The 19,904-nt window shown below is 38.6% G+C and overlaps 1 protein-coding gene across 1 annotated transcript; it reads left to right on the forward strand.

Annotated features, from left to right (window-relative positions):
- Nucleotides 1-2,487: 2,487 nt before the first annotated feature.
- Nucleotides 2,488-18,640, forward strand: TDO2 (tryptophan 2,3-dioxygenase). Its single transcript, XM_039540716.1, has 12 exons — nt 2,488-2,567; nt 2,951-3,056; nt 6,069-6,159; nt 7,230-7,300; nt 10,499-10,626; nt 12,374-12,560; nt 12,829-12,936; nt 14,116-14,227; nt 14,550-14,607; nt 14,978-15,057; nt 16,140-16,230; nt 17,776-18,640. The coding sequence occupies exons 1-12, from the start codon at nt 2,533-2,535 to the stop codon at nt 17,927-17,929; spliced, it is 1,221 nt and encodes a 406-aa protein (XP_039396650.1). The 5' UTR covers nt 2,488-2,532; the 3' UTR covers nt 17,930-18,640.
- Nucleotides 18,641-19,904: the final 1,264 nt, after the last annotated feature.

Below are 19,904 nucleotides of genomic sequence, written 5' to 3' on the forward strand. Positions count from 1 at the left end.
ATTTGTGGCCCAGATAGCCCATGAGATGAACCATACATACAGCCCTTTGGCCAATATCTTTGTGATCTTTTGAAGATGTTGAGAATAATTTTTTTGTATCTTGTTGGATGTTTATATTTCATATTATTACATAACTGAGATCCTTGGCTGCTGGTGAAATTGTAGAGAAACTGCTGGAAGATGCAGATGTGAGGATACAGGACACTAGGCCATAGGTGGCACGTGAGTCTTTTGTTTGGGGACGGTACTCCCTGGTTTTGCCTTGTATTTACTAAACCAAATGATGTACAGGAAGACTCACGTGCAAAGGTGGCGGGCTGCCTGCTTTCCAAAGCTCATTTGAACTCTCTAGTAAATCAGTACCGGTGTCAGATTTCAAATGCAGGGGCGGTGGCCAACTGCATAGGCAGCACCAAAGCCTCCCTCTGGAGCAGGAAGGCAGCCTGAGCCCATGAGCAGGTGGATGGCAAGGCCGATGGCAGGCAGCAGGACAAGGGGGAGCCAGGCAACCCACTCGGCAAAGGCAGGAAAAGGAAGAGAGGTGCCCACTGCCACAGCATGGAGTGTTGCTGAAAAGTGAAAAACAACGCTAATGATGAGCCTCCAAAGGGAGCCGACATGCATCCAGCATTTTTCCCTCTTCATGGCCAGCTTTTTTCCCCCCGATTATTTGGGCAAATTATTTTGGGGAGGCTTAGCCTCTCCAAGCCTATTATATGTGCTGCCTATAACTAGGGCATTTGGAAATGTGGTGAATTGAATGTTTTCCGAGCTATGCCACAGTGGAGCAGTATACAAACAAGCTACTTGTTTGCTATTATTGGGAAGTGGAGGATATTTCCCCCTCCGCACCACAAAATTTGTTTGGCAACTTGTGGCAGGCGCACTCCTGCTTTCATATGTCTCATCCAAAAGCACAGAGAAATATATCCACCATTCTCACATTATTACACTGAAATGTCAAGAGTCACCTCTATAAGCAAGAAAGTACTTGGCATCATCCCTCAAAAATACACACCTAGCTGAGGAGCCAAATGGGGCCAACAGTCAGAAGGAAATTATAAATCTTTGTCAATGAAGCAACGGTGGTGTTCAGGGTACTGTGATAGTTTCCATTTTCATTTAGTATGCTTTATGGGTGTTATGAAGGTGGTGGGGGTTCCCCCCCCCTTAAAGCTATTTGGGGCTCATCAGATGTCTATCCCTTTAACATATTTTAAGCATTTTGGAGATGTCAGAAGGAATTTTCTTTGTGTTGCATCCTGTCTGACCTCTACCTTATGTGATTGATTGTTCAGCTGTTGCTGAATCAGAACAGAAAGTGTTCAAAGTACTGTGATGTTTTTTTCACTGCACAAGCAGAATGCCTCATCATTGCTGCTTGGTTGCTCCAGTCACTCAATCTTCTCTTTACCTGGCTAATTTGTTAAAATCACAATTTAGCCCTTTATTTGTAAAGAATTTAAAGTTACTTGATTTGGGAGCTTATATCTTCCATTACCACACACCCTGGGTATGAAAATGTGTTAGTTCACAGGGGCAAGAGCAGCTGACTACACCAGAGGGTTGTCATGAGGTATCAGAGGCAGACTCTGATGCTTAGGGGAGCGGCTGAAGTGTTTGCAATAAAACAGAACATTGATAATGTTTCTCTTGAAAATCCTGGCAACTTGGGGGCACAGAGGAGAAAGAGCCATAGCTCAGCTACTCCAACATGTGTGTCCGTTACTCCATTGTGGTTAAGCTGATGATTAAACTGAACTGAGTAACCACTGTCAACAAATATATGAATGGGATTTTTTCATGGGAATATAGTTCAAGAGTTAAGAAACCCTAGTATATGTAAACCCCTGGGAAGTTATCTGCCCTATGAGAATTTACATGGATTTTTATTAATAAAATAATTGTTTTGCTTTTAATTGGCGTGACTGTGTAAGTAATCTTTAAAAAAAAATTTTTTTTAAGAAGTTAATTCCAGAAGGGCTTCAGGCCTCCTTTGGGATATAGTCCGTCTCTGCCCAATACAGAATTCACTCATTTTTCATCAAAAGTGCCTTGAAATTTTGACTTTAGGGTTTAAAGATTACAATCCTGTTTCAGTAATCCATGAGATTCAATATTTAGAGCCATATTCTGCCCTTGACTCATGCACAGAATTCCCATTGATTTTTTTTTATTTGTATTAGCTTTGATCCCAGAGTATGTGCCTCCCTGAAAATGACCAAGGTCAGAAGAACTTTAGTGAAAGCTGCTCACAGTATGTGACATTCGACCAACGTGAGCATTGCAACTCTTCTTGTTTTGGGTGACTCAACTAACTGAACAGCCAATAAAACAAATACTTACTGAGGTTTGTGTCTGGGTAGCTTCTGTAATTATTACTGAATGATGGGGATTGGCAGATGGAGTAGCAGGGGATTGGCCCGTACACTAAGGTCAGGTTACATAAAAGGCAGCTGCAGAAGGTTTGTGAATGTTAGTAGAATATATCCCTGGGGGACATCGCTCAGCGAGTTACTGGATTCTGGAGCCATGAGTGGGTGCCCATTTTGGGGGAACAAATATCAGTGAGTATATTTCTCTATTTACTGAATAATGTCAGATAACATGATAGATACAATGTGAATGTTAAGTGTAAAATTCAAAAGGAGGATATTAATTAACTACCAAGGTTTAAATAACTATATAGACAACACTAATGAAGGGAGCTGGACGAAGAACTCTTTTGAGCATTGGCTATTGGGATAGACTAGATACGAAAGGACCTAGATACTATAGTGATATGTGTGCTATAAAGGTTGAAGATAGATACATGCTGTTTATTTTGCTTATCACATATGTTCATGAAACTGAGCCACCAAAGCAGATCAGTGCTTGAATTTTAGGCACAATTACTGCTCTGACATTTTTAGCTCTGTTATTTTCTTTAGTAATTTTCTTTTATTCCTAGATTTAATTTTAATAAACTGTCTTTGGAGGATGAGGAAGAAAACAAGTCACAAGAAGGGCTGAATAAAGCCAGCAAAGGTGGACTTATCTATGGCGACTATCTACATGTAAGTGTGAAGATTAGATTATGTTACTGCCCTGATGCCTGTTACAATTTGAGATGTTGACATATGGCACTTTCCTTTCCCTCCCTCTGCCAGCGAAGGTCAACAATCAAGGCAAGTCCTTCTGATCCCTGTTCCACTCCCAGCTTTCAGGATGTATCCACAGGCAACTTTATCTCTTGTCATTTGAGTTAAACAAGCTCCCACCCCAGATTCCATGACAGCTCACATACCTGTTAATGTTAATGGGATGCTTGATTCTTTTTTAACTTGTTGAGAAAACAAATTGGATTTTGTGTTTAGACAGGAATTATTTTTAATCCTGCAGCTAAATTGTGAATGGAGAAGGGTTGAAGTAGAGAGTTACACTGAGATGCATATAACATATCACCTTGATAAATCACAGCAAAGCAGAAGATTCATTGTTTTGGCAGATGGTTAACCAGAGCAAACTCTCAGTATACTCAGCAGGGGCTCTGCAGTTCTCATTAGCCATTGTGATTAAATCCCTGTGCTGTAATCTGAAAAAAAAATACATCTAAGTGTCTATAAAATGTTGTAAATTTAGCTCATGGACCCAGTTCTTTCATCAGTTGCACTGATGTAAACTGAAATAAGTTAAGGTACTCTAGACTTATACAGAATTTGTCCTAATATTTGCATAATTACTTAATTACATTTAAAAAACAACCTTCATTAAAAGAACGATGTCAAGCACTCAGAATTTAGGAAATGCCAGTAATAAGATTCCCAGGCAACTTTGATTCAGCGCGCTTGTGTGTCTGCATACAATACAGTCTTTAATAAGATGATCACCAGAGCATTTTTTCTACAGGACTTCTGCCTCACTAAAAATGAATTTCATTCACATATGATTTATAGACTACATTAGCTATTTTCCTTTCCCATCCCTTCCTTATCTTCTTTAATAAAAAGCAAATGAAAAAGCTTTTCAAATGGCTTTCTGAACTATACTGCCTGAAAGAACGCACAAGTATCTAACAGTCAATAGATGGCTAGATTTTGTCATTTTTCTTCATGTTAGAGATTAACAGATTTTAAAACCACAAGCCACCTTTGTGATCATCTAATCTGGCCTCCTCCACACAAACAATTTCTCTGAATTAATTCCTGCTTCAAGTTCAATAGTAGTGGTTGAACTAGAGCATATATTTTAGAAAAAACGCCTATCTTGATTTTAAAACTTCTAGTGATGGAGAAAACATCACAACCCTTGGCAATTTGTTCCAATGATTTAATTGTCCTCACTGTTGAAAAATTGTGCCTTATTTCTCATATGAATTTGTTGAGCTTTAACTTCCAGACATTGGATCTTCTTATAGTTTTGTCTGCAGGACTGAAGAGACCTCTACCAAATTTCTGTTCTCTATGTAGATATTTAGAGTGTGATCAAATCACCCCTTAACATTCTCTTTGATAAACTAAATAGACTGAGCGTCTAGACTTCCAGTATCTGATAATTAGGGCCCTACCAAATTCGTGGTCCATTCTGGTCAATTTCACAAGCATAGGATTTAAAAAATAATAAATTTAATGATTTCAGCTATTTAAATATGAAATTTCATGGTGTTGTAATTGTAGGGGTCCCGACCCAAAAAGGAGTTGGGGGGGTTGCAAGGTTATTGTGTATGTGTGTGGGGGGCTTTGCAATACTGCCACCCTTACTTCTGTGCTGTTGCTGGCAGCAATGCTCTGCCTTCAGAGCTGGGCAGCTGGAGAGCGGCAGCTGCTGGCCAGGAGCCACCCTTGCTTATGCACTGCTGCTGGCAGAACACTGTCTTAAGAGCTGGGTGCCTGGCTAACAGGCACTGCTCTCTGGCCACCCAGCTCTGAAGGCAGTCCAGAAATAAGGGTGGCAATACCAGGGGCAGCTCCAGGCACCAGCGCAGCAAGCACGTGCTTGTGGTGGCAAGCCGTGGGGGGCAGCCTGCTCGTCGCCATGACGGCAGCAGTCAGGCTGCCTTCGGCAGCATGCCTGCAGGAGGTCCGCCGGTCCCACGGCTTCTGCGGCAATTTGGCGGCAGGTATGCCGAAGGCGCAGGACCAGTGGACCTCCTGCAGGCATGCCACCTAATCCGTGTTACCAGTGGATCTCCCACAGGCATGCCACTGAAAGCCGCCTGAGTGCCGTGCTTGGGGTGGCAAAATACATAGAGCCATCCCTGGGCAACACCGTGACCACCACCCCCCTTAAATAACCTTGTGATGTCCCCTTCAACTGCCTTTTGGGTCAGGACCCCCAATTTGAAAAACCCTGGTCTCCCCCATGAAATCTGTATAGTGTAAGGCAGGGGTAGGCAACCTATGGCACATGTGCCGAAGGCGGCACGCAAGCTGATTTTCAGTGATATTCACACTGACTGGGTCCTGGCCACCAGTCCCGGAGGCTTTGCATTTTAATTTAATTTTAAATGAAGCTTCTTCTACATTTTAAAAACCTTATTTACTTTACATACAACAATAGTTTAGTTATATATTATAGACTTATAGAAAGAGACCTTCTAAAAATGTTAAAATATATTACTGGCACGTGAAACCTTAAATTAGAGTGAATAAATGAAGACTTGGCACACCACTTCTGAAAGGTTGCCGACCCCTGGTATAAGGTAAAAACACATAAAAGAACAGATTTCAGGGAGGATACCAGATTTCACAGTCCATGATGCATTTTTCATGACCATGAATTTGGTAGGTCCCTTCTCATAAGGTATGTTTTCCAAATAGTACTTTACTCCAAATAGCCCTACTGAAGGTGGGAGAATCATATTTCTTTCATCTACTTCCAGATATAAACAACAGAAAAAAATCAATGGATTGGCTTACTATTAAAATGAAGAATAAATAAAATGCAACTAAAGATTTGTTGGTTTTTTTTGTTTGGTTGGTTGGTGTTTTTGGTTTTTTTTTGTAATATTCATAAGTTCCCATCAGGATAATTTTGTCCAAAACCAACAGTGGAGTTTGAGATTATTACAAAAATTCTTTCTTTTAAAGCTGGACAAAATATTGAATGCTCAAGAGCTGCAGAGTGAAAAAAAGGGAAACAAGATCCATGATGAGCATCTTTTCATTGTGACCCATCAAGGTAAGCTGCAAGACCGAAAAAGGTGGTTGTTTGGTGCAATCACACCATTTGTTTGTTTGGAGCTAAAACATGCAGTACATAAATTGTTTTGAATTACATGAATACCAGCTTTCTCTCCCATTCCTATGCCAACACAGTATTGTGTGTGTGTGTGAGTCCATAATCCATATTTGAAGAGTTTTCGTAGAGAATGTGAATACCCCTCAACATAATTAATTATATATATAAGAGTCAGGGGTGGCTCCAGGCACCAGCGCAGCAAGCGTGTGCCTCGGGCGGCAAGCCACGGGGGGGGCGTGCTGATTGCTGTGAGGGTGGCCTTCAGGCTGCCTTTGGCGGCATGCCTGCGGGAGGTCCGCCGGTCCCGTGGTTTCAGCAGTAATTCGGCGGTGGGTACACCGAAGGCACGGGACTGGTGGACCTCCCGCAGGCATGCCGCTGAAAGCCGCCTGACTGCTATGCTTGGGGCAGCAAAATACATAGAGCCACCCCTGATAAGAATGGAGGTGGCTTAGTGACCTAAGTCTCAGGTTTAGAACACCTAGACTCCTCAGAACTGTAGGTTCAGTTGTGGTGGAGCAGATTCAGCCATCTAAAATAGTAGAATGAGTACTATGCTGTTTACTGTATTTGGGTCTTTTTTAGACAACATCCTAAAACTGAGGTTCCATCTTATCTGTTTGGACATTACACATCCCATGGTGCTTTGTGTAAGAGGACTGGTTTGTCTTGGTAGCCTGGCCAGGTTTTCCCCTCTGCCCAACTGTTGTTAATATATGCCACTCTAGAGTTCTAAAAGTGAATATATTGTAATTAGTTCTGTTAACAGTCTCAGGTGCTAAATTATTCCATGCAACAATGGTCTGAAGAAGGGAAAGATTCTTTAAACAGCAAGCACATTTGTAAATCAGTATTTCTTACACCCCAATCACATGGAAATAGAACATTAATTTTAAATTAAGGTTTAACAATAAATTTGGAAAATAACCTCCTAATCTACTTGCCTAACTTCTTTCTACATACCAGCAATGCCAATGAAATTAACATTAGCAATGCCTTTCTTATTGCAGCTTATGAACTTTGGTTTAAGCAGATTCTGTGGGAACTGGACTCAGTTCGGGTGATCTTTCAGAATGGTCGTGTAAGTTATGTGCAAATATTTATCGTATGAAAACCCAAGCCTCTTTCTGAAAGTTTGATTTTTTACCAAATCAACACATACCCCCAAAATGAGATTTAAGGCTCTTTAGTGACACCACTTTGCCATTATGATAGTCCACATATTTTGATCTGTAAAATCATGCACTGTTCTGAGGACTATATCCTCTAAAGTAACTGACCCACACAGATCACAATTGCTTTGGCCAAACTTCTCAAAAGCTCTGATGATGGTTAGCTGTGTGGGTTGCAAATACTAACCTAGAATTATTTTACTGCCAAAAAAGGATGGCTAGGAGAAAATTATATATAATATACTAGAGGATTTTTTCCTGGTTTATAGACCAGCAATTTTATACACTGATGGATAAAAAAAATTATGTATTTTGCATAATTGGACCAGAAAATTCAGAGATATGGGACACTTTCAATATACAAATAATAATTTTAAATAATTTATATTTTTAAAAAATCAGTGTGTTATAGGTCATCTATCTGCCTATATTTTTTTAAAAATATAAATTATTTAAAATTATTATTTGTATGTTGAAAGTGTCCCTTACCTCTGAATTTTCTGGTCCAATTATGCAAAATATGTAATGTGTTTTTTTTAATCCATCAGTGTATAAATTGCTGGTAAATAAAGTAGGAAAAAATTCTCTAGTATTTGGATGTGATTTGAGGAAACTGGTGAAGAATTATCAAATCAACAGCAGATGCTTACATGATGAAACCTGGAAATAAAAAGGTGAATATTTTGAAGATTTATTAACACTGCCCCAAAGTGAAATTCTTTATACACTTATGAATTGTAATGACAAACTCTTAAGTTTCCTCTGATGTGTTGTCAGTCAGAGATGGCTGGCTGCATGTGATTTTAATAATAAACTGATAGTTGTAAATGAAAATCCAGCACTTGTGGATATTATAAAGATACGTAGCATTGTTTGGAAGTAGACCTGGTAGTAAAATGTAGTAAAAAAGATGCAAAAAGTTTCATGAAAAATTAGTTCCCCTTTTTTCCCCCTGAAATTTAGTATATTGATTATTTTTTGTTGAAATCTGAAATTCAGCAAAATTCCAACCATCTGTAAAATGGGATACGTTTCTCCATGAAAATAATATTTTTATTGAAATGTAATTTAAAATGTTGAAAAATTGAAATTCAGAAACCAGTTGGAGGATTATGAAAAAGATTAAAATATAGCATTTTCATCCGTCCTTTGATATTTCTTGGTTGTGCTCATTGATTGCCTTAGCAATCTCAAGTGGAATCCTGAAGGCAATGGATGTGTTGACACAGAGTTGGCTTGGGAACTGCTCTGCAGTTCCTTCCCCACTCACTTCTCCTACTTCTTCCTTTATTCCCCCCTTCTGCTTGCTAGCAAGCATCTTCTCAGCTGTGCCACACCATTTTCTTAGTCACGTTATCTCACCTGCTTCCTCTGGCCTGCTTCTCCATTGACTCTAATTGAATTACACTGGATGACTTTGGCCTAGAATTTCAACTCTTTCAGTTTTCAGAGTGGTAGCCATGTTAGTCTGTAACAGCAAAAACAACGAGGAGTCATTGTGGCACCTTATAGCTTAACACATTTATTTGGGCATAAGCTTTTGTGGGCTAAAACCCACTTTATCAGATGCATGGAGTGGAAAATACAGTAGGAAGATATATATAGCAGTACATGAAAAGATGGGAGTTGTCTTACACAGTGCGGGAGTTGAGACAAATCAATTAAAGTGGGCTAGTATCAACAGGATGAAAAATCACTTTTGTAGTGGTAATCAGAGTGGCTCATTTCAAACAGTTAACAAGAAGGTGTGAGAACAGTAGGGGCAAATTAGCATGGGGAGATTAGTTTTTTTTTTTAGTTCTTGTAGTGACTCATCCACTCCCAGTCTTTATTCAGGCCTAATTTGATGGTGTCCAGTTTGCAAATTAATTCCAGTTCTTCAGTTTCTCATTGGAGTCTGTTTTTGAAGTGTATTTTTTGAAGACTTGCCATTTTTAAGTCTGTTACTGAGTGTCCAGGGAGGTTGAAGTGTTCTCCTACTGGTTTTTGAATGTATAATTCTTAATGTCTGATCTGTGTACTGTTATATATATCTTCCTACTGTATTTTCCACTCCATGCATCTGATGAAGTGGGTTTTAGCCCATGAAAGCTTATGCCCAAGTAAATGTGTTAGTCTATAAGGTGCCACAACTCTTTCAGTAACTTTTTGAACTAAAAACATGGGAAAAATAACTCCTTTATAACTGACCCAGTTAGAATGAGTAAGCAGAAAGAGCAAAAAGCCCTCACAGTTGATCTTTTAAGTATATTTAAAGCCTAAAAAATATTATTTTAGTTATATGCATGAGTCTACATTAAATACAAAACTTTGCTATTGATTTTTACATGGAATATACTGAGAGACTGCAGTGATGGGTGAATAACGCCCTAAAAGAGACTGATGGGTAGAACACACAGGTATAAATGGCATATCGGCTCATCATTCTCAATATGGTGTGACAGACCCAGACCAGTGGGGTACAGGAGTCTGGTCGAGGGCAAATATACTGGTCACTGGATGAGTAGTTTTCTGTTCCCTGAGTGACCAGAGCAGGGGCTGCACTAGAGTAATCAGGAACCTGCTAGAACCAATTAAGGCAGACAGGCTAATTAGATCACCTGCAGCCAATCAAGGCAGGCTAATCAGGGCACCTGGGTTTAAAAAGGAGCTCACTCCAGTCAGGCGAGGAGGAGCCAGAGGAGAGGAAGTGCGTGTGAGGAGCTGGGAGCAAGAGGCACAAGGAGCTGAGAGTGAGAGGGTGTACTGCTGGAGGACTAAGGAGTACAAGCGTTATCAGAAGCCAGGAGGAAGGTCCTGTGGTGAGGATAAAGAAGGTGTTTGGAAGAGGCCATGGGGAAGTAGCCCAAGGAGTTGTAGCTGTCGTGCAGCTGTTACAGGAGGCACTATAGACAGCTGCAATCCACAGGGCCCTGGGCTGGAACCCGGAGTAGAGGGCGGGCCCGGGTTCCCCCCAAACCTCCCAACTCCTGATCAGACACAGGAGGAGTTGATCCAGACTGTGGGGAAGATCACTGAGGTGAGCAAATCTGCCAATAAATGTAGGACCCACTAAGGTAGAGGAGGAACTTTGTCACAAAGGTCATAAATATTTCTTTTCTAATAAGGTGAGAGATGAGAGAAACATGCTCAAGGTTGTTGCTCGAATGCACAGAATTTCAATGATCCTTAAATTACTTGTGGAGCAATTTTCAATTCTAGAAACTATGACTGCATTGGACTTCTTTGATTTCAGGTAAATATGATGCATTATTTATTGATTAACATCAATGTTTATGTAAATGTCCTCGCTAGAGCTAACAGTGTGGTTTGAATCCAGGACTTTCAGAACTGAAAGCGTGAGCCTCTACCACTCAGCTGAAGAACTAAATCAATTAGGTCAGCACAATGAGTGTATATTTGGAAGAGAAGCGGCTGTACTAATAAAAGATAAAGGTCAATAATGGTCTCTAACTTGATTGCAAGTCCAATGTATTCTGAGGTTTTTTAAACAGATGTTTGTCTTAATTATTTGTATGTGACTTTGCTAGCTGAGATCACCATTACAAAACTAAAATAACAGTATGTAAATAATCAAAATGTCCTGTCATTTGGTAATGCCAAGTTAAGACTTAACAATTTCTTTACACTATTCACAGCCACATGTTCTCTGCAACATTTTATGTCAATTCATAAACTTGTGTGGGTGAGAGAAACCTACAGTCCACATCTAGAGCATGAGCTAGATGTTTTAACCCATTGGTTCTGGGGCTTCACACATCTAAATTTCATAAGGTTTGCAGTGGTCCTGGATCACAGAAATATAATGTTCCCAAAGCCTGTGGGAAGCAGCATGTTGCTGCCAGGTTTTTCCCACCAACCGTCCATCTCTCTTCACTTCCCTGTTTCCCCACCAGGAATTTCTCCTCTCCATCTACCGACAGAAGCAGACAGTATTGCCTGGAAGCTTGTATACTTCTTTCTGGCTGTTGGCCTGGCTTCTGAGATCCATCTGCCTGTCTCGCTTCCAGGAAAGAACTCCTAATTCTTTCACGCCCAAGCTCCACTATTGCTCCATGCACCCCCATTCCTAACTTTCCTGTGGTTTCCACTTGGGTCACCAGTGGTCATGTCATCCAGCTCCCATCCCTTCATGGATCCTTTTGGCAACCTATATATTTGCCTTCTAATTCTCCCTAATTCTCTTCATAATACCCCAGAAAACATCACTCATGGTCCTTAAAGGTTGCCATAATCCTTTTCTCCCATTTTTAAATTAAAAAAAACAAACCAGGGAGAGAGAGAGAAAATAAGTGGATTAAGCATCTATTTTGAGAGATCCTCAATTGAAATTTTCAGAAATGTATTATTGTATAATAGGCAATTATACAACCAAGTCAACGACTTTCAGTTCCATTATTATAACCACAGTATCCCTTATTTTTGAACCACTAAATTTGCCAGGGAATGGGAATCATGGCTATCCTTATTAATTAGTTCTTCCAACTTACCAACATGGTTTAATTTTACATCAGTCCCACATAACAAAAACTAGCCATGGTGACACCAACACCTTATCTTTTTGTCCAGAAAAAAACCCAGAAAAAAATTGTTCTGATCTATGGAATAATTTAAACACCAATAAACATATTATAGCTTATTTTAATTTTAATGACTCAAGACACCTTTCTTAATACCTGTTTGGCTATGTATGTTTAGAAATAAATTAATATTCATATTAAATTTCCTTCTGAACATGTTTTTTTTAAATATGGATTTCAATATATAATTTATTTACCGTACTTAAAAATAAAGAAATCAGATTTTCATTGTGATATCTGGGTTGCAACAAAGGAAATGTCAATGTTGTGGTATATCTCAGCTTCTGTTTGATATGCTTTTAATGTTAGAAATGTCTATAGTTAGTTATGGATAGAAAAAACACAATATACCCTTATTTTTTAAATAATATGTCATTACTCTATCTTTTTCCATACCCAAAGAGATTACTTAAGCCCAGCATCAGGTTTTCAGAGTCTGCAGTTTCGCCTATTAGAGAATAAGATTGGTGTCCCACAGAGCCTGAGAGTCCCTTATAACAGAAGGCATTACCGTGATAACTTCAAGGGGCATGAGAATGAACTGCTGCTTAAATCAGAGCAGGAGCCAACACTTCTGCAGTTAGTGGAGGTAAGTGTTTAAGTGTAGACCTGCCCTATTTTAAATTCGTATTCTTACCCAATTTTTGGAAGGAGAAATTGATTGAGAGATAAATTCCCAGTTTCTCAAAGGTATTTAGGCATTTTATTGAAATCAATGGGAGTGAGATGCCTATTCACTTTTTGGGCTGAAGTTAGATGGGATTAGAAGTGGGGAGTTTGTCTTCCAACTGTAGGATCATTTAAGAGTAACTCATGATCTGTATCACCTATTTGCTTTATGTTATTTTATCTTTAAGGCATGGCTGGAAAGAACACCAGGACTAGAACCAGAAGGATTTAATTTCTGGGGAAAATTTGAAGTGAATGTGTTAAAAAGTCTAGAAGAGGAACTGGCAATGGTTCAGGTAAATTATGTGTACTTAGTCTATCAATAAGCATAAGATATGTGATAAAAGAAGATCCCGCCATTTTAGTTAACATTTTAACCCAATCACTGTTCCTTTCCCTTGGTTCATTCAGTCTTAAACTTTGTTTTTAAGAAGCAATGGAACTATGCACTTGTTTCAGGCATATATGGACCAGTTTATAATTTGACTTCTAAAACGTGTGCTATTTGAGTGATTTTTTGTTTGCAAAAAACAGGGTTGAAATCCTGACTCCAGTGAAGTCAATAAGAGTTTTGGCATTGACTTCACTGGGGCCAGAACTTCACCCCAGGCACTTGAGTTTGAAGATCAAAGTGCAACTCTTATAAGAACAAGCCCATGGGAATCCCTATGGAAGGAAATGTTTGCATACACCATTGTGAGGTGGAACTGTGCTGTTTCAGATAGCTTTACTAAATGGTACATATGGGTTTGACAAGAAGGGATTTCTGCATACTGATATTGAACTTGGGTTTGGTCCTGCTTTGAGCAGGGGGTTGGACTAGATGACCTCCTGAGGTCCCTTCCAACCCTGAGATTCTATGATATGAATATTAGCATGATGAGAAGAATGTTCTGCTTTTAAAAACAAATCATTTAGTTGTTCAAGATGATAAAAAATGTCTAGATGTGAGTGATTATGTATCTAACAAAATGCTCTCATGAATTTTGAGGATTCATTTTTGGAATTGAATTTCTTTAGGTCAAATCATATTTAATGAAAAAAATAATTCTATATTCAAAATCTGGGAAATTTTGACCAGCTCTAAGATTAATAACTTTCTAAATGTTGGGTTTCTTTTTCTTTCTTCATGCGAATGAAGAAACTATAAAATCAGACTTCTAAGAACTTAAGGACAGATTTTAAAAAAAAAAGAATTAATTATGTAATTGTGTTCCCGTCTTGTGCGTGCATTGATCTCAACTAAGTATGAAAACTGGCTAACTGATGTGGTGATTTAGGTACATTTGTGCATGCACTGGTTGTAATAATTGTGGTTTGCATAGGCAATGGTACATCTAACTTGTTTGAAAACATGGTCCTTACACAAAATGTGTAAATTCATAGTAGTATGATGCTGAAAATTGCAACTGTATAATAAATAATTCAAAAACTGTAGGCCTCTTCTAAAAATAATTTTGTTTTCTATTTTAAAGGCCAAACAAGAGTCAGAGGAAAAAGAGGACCTACTGACTGAACTTCAAAAACAAAAAGAGATTCTTATTTCATTATTTGATGAAAAACGCCATGAACATCTTCTGAGTAAAGGTAGGTTATGTTCACATCTGGAAAAAGGTAGTTTGATAACAGTAACTGGACCCTTTGTGAAAATAAGTTTAAAAATACAAGGAAGAAAGTTATCTTAGCAAGTTACTTGTGATTTGCTTTTTTTAAATCTTGAGTTTTATGATGATTTGGCAATTTTCCAGGTAAAAGTGGAATTCAGTATACAGCTACTTTTGAAACAACTCTGATAGTTAAACACTATAATGTATACTTTTTTCCTACCATCTATTTTGTATACTATAGTGGACTCTGGATATTTGCAGGAAAATTAATGCAAAAACTAATAAAATCATTAATTTTGCAGGAGAAAGAAGACTCTCGTATAAAGCATTGAAAGGAGCTTTAATGATCTACTTCTACAGGTACAGTAAGGCAATATTTTGGCAAGATTTAGTGGGAATGGTGACAAAAGGAAGAAGTCCAGGGTAGATGGATGTACACAATTTGCGATTTGTTGAAAAGCTATTCTAAATCATATACTGTACTTTACCAGGGTTCTTAAATTCTCCTAAGGCCAAATTGCTATAAACATGGAACAAAATGCAACTCACATTTTAGGAGGGTGAAAGAACCTATTAGAATACTGATTTTTGTATTGGTAGAAGAAATGTAGGGGGGAAAATTACCAAAGTCAGTGCTGTGCACACTTGAAGTGGTACTTTGACAAACATGGCATAAGAAAATATCAATAAGGTAATGGAACTTTCTTTGTCTTGTATTTCATTTTTCAAGAGAGGAGCCTCGCTTTCAGGTTCCCTTTCAGCTTCTTACTTCTCTCATGGATATTGATATACTCATGACCAAATGGAGATGTAAGTTTGCCCTTCTTTATTGTGGTAGTATCTCTTTCAGGTACAAGATTGTTTTTCCCTTTATTACTATAGTTGTAACCAAGGTGTGTTCAATTAGAATTCAGAAGACCTCCCCTTCTTATTCTAAGGACAACTGCTTTTGCTTTGATCCGGAGGGCAAGTGTGACACCTCCTTAGCTGTTGATGCATGTACATGGAACAGCCATTGCCTTCCTTTTGAAATTAAACCTATCACCTCCATGATGTGCCTAAAATTGGGACAACATCTTTTTATCTAAGAGAACTACTGTATATTTCCCAGTTTCTCCCCACACCTCATGACTTTTCTCTATCCAAACATTCTTTGCACACTCTTACCCCCTGTCTACATAACAGGGTGAAACATGGTGCAATCTATGAGATGACAGTTAACAGTACTCCTTACTCAATATGCAACATGCTGAAGAGTGATAAAGTCTCCCTGATGACCTAGTGGGCAGAGCTGGCTCCAGACCCCAGCGCGGCAAGCAGGCGCGTGGGGCGGCCCTTTCCCGGGGGGGCGGCAGATTGGGCCGGCGGACCTGCCGCAGTCATGCCTGCGGGAGGTCCACCGGAGCCCCGGGACAACTGGACCTTCCGCAGGCATGACTGCGGACGGTTCGCTGGTCCCGCGGCTCGGCTGGACCTCAACCGGAGCCGCCGGACCTGCGAACCGTCTGCAGCTGCGGGAGGTCCAGCCAAGCCGCGCGACCAGCGGACCCTCTGCAGTCATGCCCGCGGCAGATCCGCTGCTCCCGCAGCTCCGGGGCGCCTCCCGCGCATGACTGCTTGGGGCGGCCAAAAAGGTAGAGCCGCCCCTGCTAGTGGGTCACCCTCCCTATGACCTTTATTTCTGATGTCCCAGGAAAATGGTCATAAGCATTCCCCTGAACCTGAGTACCTCACATTAAAATGATACAATACAACTTGTTATCTGGCCAGCTTTAATTGGCATTTCAGTGGTCAACACCATTATAACCAAACCTTCGTTTATATCCTAAAGCAGCAACTTAATATAAAACGTAAGTTATAAATGCCAAATTCTATTTATTTCTGTTGCTTAGACAACCATGTCTGCATGGTGCACAGAATGATTGGCAGCAAGGCTGGCACTGGAGGATCATCAGGCTATCAGTATTTGCGCTCAACAGTGAGGTAAGCATGAAGAAAAATTATTTAAACTTCACAATATTATTCTTTACCACTCCTTAATCTGCATACAGTACATTACATTAATATGAATAATACCTTTAATTTAGTCATATCCAGGTAAAAAGTATTTTAGTATTAGTGAAAGATTCCAGGAAAAAAAGAGCATAGGCCCAAACTTACTGACAATAAGCAATCAATATTACATAACCAGTGTCTACCAACACTTTGAACATCGTGACTTTATATAAATAGCTGTGTTTAAATTGTGACCTGTTATCTTAAAAGCTAAACTATTCTTTGAATTTAGGGACTGGGAATACTTGACCATATGCTAGTAAAAGCTATTAGCTTTACTGTTTATAGCTTTTCAGTTCCTTTTTGTATTTTGTCAGTCAACTTGTGAAAAAGAAGAGTTTATTGTTTTTTTTCCCCCCCAAGTAACAAGCGGGGATAGTCCATAGAAGTCAATGCAGATCTGAAGATTGATTTATTACAATAATAGAGAGTGGGAGGAGTATCTAATTAATCAGTTACAGTTGTCATCCTTCAGAATTGTTGGTCTTCCCTGCTGTGCAAGGCACAGATGATCATGGATCTTGGCTCTATGTTTCACTGACCAATTCTCCAGTGCAGCACTTCAGATGGAAAAAGTAGCTTCCTGCCTGTTGCGTCTGTCATAACAGCAACTAAATGGGGCTGGAAGCTTCAGCCTCACCTAGCTCTTTCTCGTTCCGGAATATGCACAGTTTCAGTCATTTAATATTTTCTAATCTTCAGTCAGTCAACTCTAAAGCTTACATTTGTACCTACACCTTGACAGTTGAATTTTGTGCCTGGAAAGCAAAATACAAAAAACCCTTTGGATTGTTTGAAGAATACATGAACACATATCTTCATCTAGCTGGAATCTTTTTGTTTTGTTTTTTTGATAGAAGGTATTATGCAACTAGTAGTTTCAAACACTGTGGCTTTTGGCAACTGCTCTAATATTGATTTAGCTCACTCCCCTGAAATGATGTTTGAGATAATTATCTGTAATTTTCATCAAACTGTCAAAGTAGAAATGTACCAGGTTTGGGATTTTAGTAAGAATGTAACTTGAGCTAGGGTTACAAAAGGCTCTTAGGCTTTTCAGTGAACCTAAATTTCAAGCCTAAAACAGCTAATGACTGTGAGTAGAAGCCATGAAAAAAACATGGTTTTGACATGAAGGCAGTTTTGGTTGAGTCTCACTTAGTGGCTCATTTAAGAATGAAAAATCATAGAGATTGAAACCACATGAATCCAAATCAACTTTGTGTCATTCAGCTTTAGTCTGAACTGCCACATTTGGTGGAAAGAATCTGAAATCATTACTAGTGGATGTTTTCAGTTAGAAGATCATGGGGGTTGGCTTGTGCACTATATCATTCAAACACATTGGGAGTCCTCAGGACCTTTTGTAATGTAATTTGATAGATCTGAACCAAGATTAGGCTTTGTAGAGACCAATTATGGCATCTCTAGGCTACCATATTAAAGTTAATGCATCTGATTTTATTTTTTCAGTGACAGGTACAAGGTGTTCGTTGATTTGTTCAACCTCTCAACGTTTTTGGTGCCGAGACACTGGATACCAAAGATGAACCCAACTATTCATAAATTCCTTTACACAGCAGAATATTGTGACAGCTCCTACTTTAGTAGTGATGATTCAGATTAAAGAACCTTCCATGGTGATCCATTTTTAAAGAACTTTGAACTGTTATATGAACTGGTTTTGACTTTTTGTGAGGTCCCTTAAATGTATTAAATGTTACAAAGCATGTGTATATATATTTATGCACGCCAAGCTGTAAGATGTAAATCATGTGATGAAATTCTGGACACATTATAAATAGTATGGTTTAGAGATTATACTAACTACTAAATTTTCATATTGAGGTATTTTTAAACATTACAGAAGTAAGAAGGCACAGTTTGCTGAAGGCAACAGTATACAGAGATATTAATGACACTTAGCAATACTGGATCAGTTGTATTTCTATGGTTAATGCTAGGGATTCATTTTGCTCAGTATCTGTTATCAAAAATCACAGGATTTCTAAAATTTCTTTTAGTTTAAATAATCCAATTTACTTTTCTATATTTATACTTATTTTTTGCATTTCTGGTAGCTTGGACAATGAAAAATAATCAGTTTTTCTTTTGTTTAGTTCATTTCTCATCAATTTCAGGTTTTCATGCACTAGAAAATGCTTTAGGATTTTTATACAGCTAAATTTTAGAAAGTCTAAATATTAAGCCAAACTGGACCTGACAGTGTTCCTAAGTAATTTATATGAAAAGAGAAAAATCTTTATTCTTATGTCATAATAAAAATGTGTAATAATGCATAACTGTAAAAGAGTAACAAAATAAATATCTGATATTCTGTTAAATACTTGTTATATTTATATATTTATCTTTGTCTCATACTTCATTTTTTCACTTAAAATAAATGGCTGTTAAAAACGTAAAGCTCTTTTTTCTTATTATTAATTATTTTTATTTTAAAAGGAATTTAGTAGTATAAATTAGTTCCAGAATGAAGGCATTAGAAAGAGAAGTCCTTTTTATTTATCCAAAGTACTGGTATAGCAAGGGTAGCAGTAATACAAAGTTCCATTGTACCATTCTGCCAATTTGCCTCAAATCAGGACTAAAACACATTACCTTGTAGGGTGTGAAGACAGTACATATTCCTGTCCATTAAATCTTTGTATTTGAACAGGTGAAGATTTTAATACTCTTCATGCTTGTTCACTGAGAAATAGACAGACTATCAATAGCAGTCAGATGGCACAACTTTAAACATAAGACAACAAACAAAAATTCATTATTGCTCTTATCGAACCTCAGATGAAACCTGTACTGATGCTATTCTTCCAATAAGTAATAAATGCTACTGCTTAATTGTCCTGACCAGTCTTTTTCATATTCAAGGAAAACTTCTCTTAAAGCAAAGGGGCTTCATTAGAAAGCACAACAAATCCTGCATCTTGGCCGGGGGTTAGACTAGATGACCCTTGCGGTCCCTTCTAACCTCTGGTTCTATAATTCTATGAAATAATAGAAAAGTGTTCCAAATGGAGGCATTGTACTCAGCCTCCTTTGTGTTTTAGTTTCTAATGTCTGCCTTTGAGGAACTGGCTGCTATTGTAACTGCCTGTAGTTAGAACCCTTTTTGGTAGTTCCACTGAGTGGCCTTACCTCACTGGTTTGCAAAAGTGAAGTTGCAACCTCGCTCTTGTTAGCCTAGACACGTGTATTGCTACTAACTCAATTTTGCTAGCAGAACAAGTTACCAGCAAGACAACTTAAAGTAACAGTACTTTTGCACTCAGGAATTTTCCCTCCTATATTTTGATAATCCAAGATCTGATTAATAGATTCATAGACTCCCAGGCCACAATTGACCATTATGATCATCTAATCTTACCTCCTGAATAACACAGGCAACAGAAAAGCATCCAATATTGATTTAAAATGGTTAGAGAGAGATAATCCACCATGCTAAGTAGTTCTAATGAATAATTACTCATTGTTAAAAAAATGTCTTATTTCCTGTCAGAATTTGCCTAGCTTCAATGCCTAGGCATTCGATCATGTGATACCTTTCTCTGTTAGGTTGAAGAGCCCATTATTAAGTATTTGTT

This window comes from Mauremys reevesii, linkage group 5 (genome assembly GCF_016161935.1).
Source record: "Mauremys reevesii isolate NIE-2019 linkage group 5, ASM1616193v1, whole genome shotgun sequence".
Classification (NCBI taxonomy): Eukaryota; Metazoa; Chordata; order Testudines; family Geoemydidae; genus Mauremys; species Mauremys reevesii.

Coding starts and splice junctions, on each gene's coding strand:
- TDO2 (XM_039540716.1), top strand. CDS start 2,533: ATGAGTGGGTGCCCATTTTGGGGGAACAAATATCA. Junction 6,160..7,229: donor TTTCATTGTGACCCATCAAG/GTAAGCTGCAAG, acceptor TTCTTATTGCAG/CTTATGAACTTTGGTTTAAG. Junction 7,301..10,498: donor TGATCTTTCAGAATGGTCGT/GTAAGTTATGTG, acceptor TTTTCTAATAAG/GTGAGAGATGAGAGAAACAT.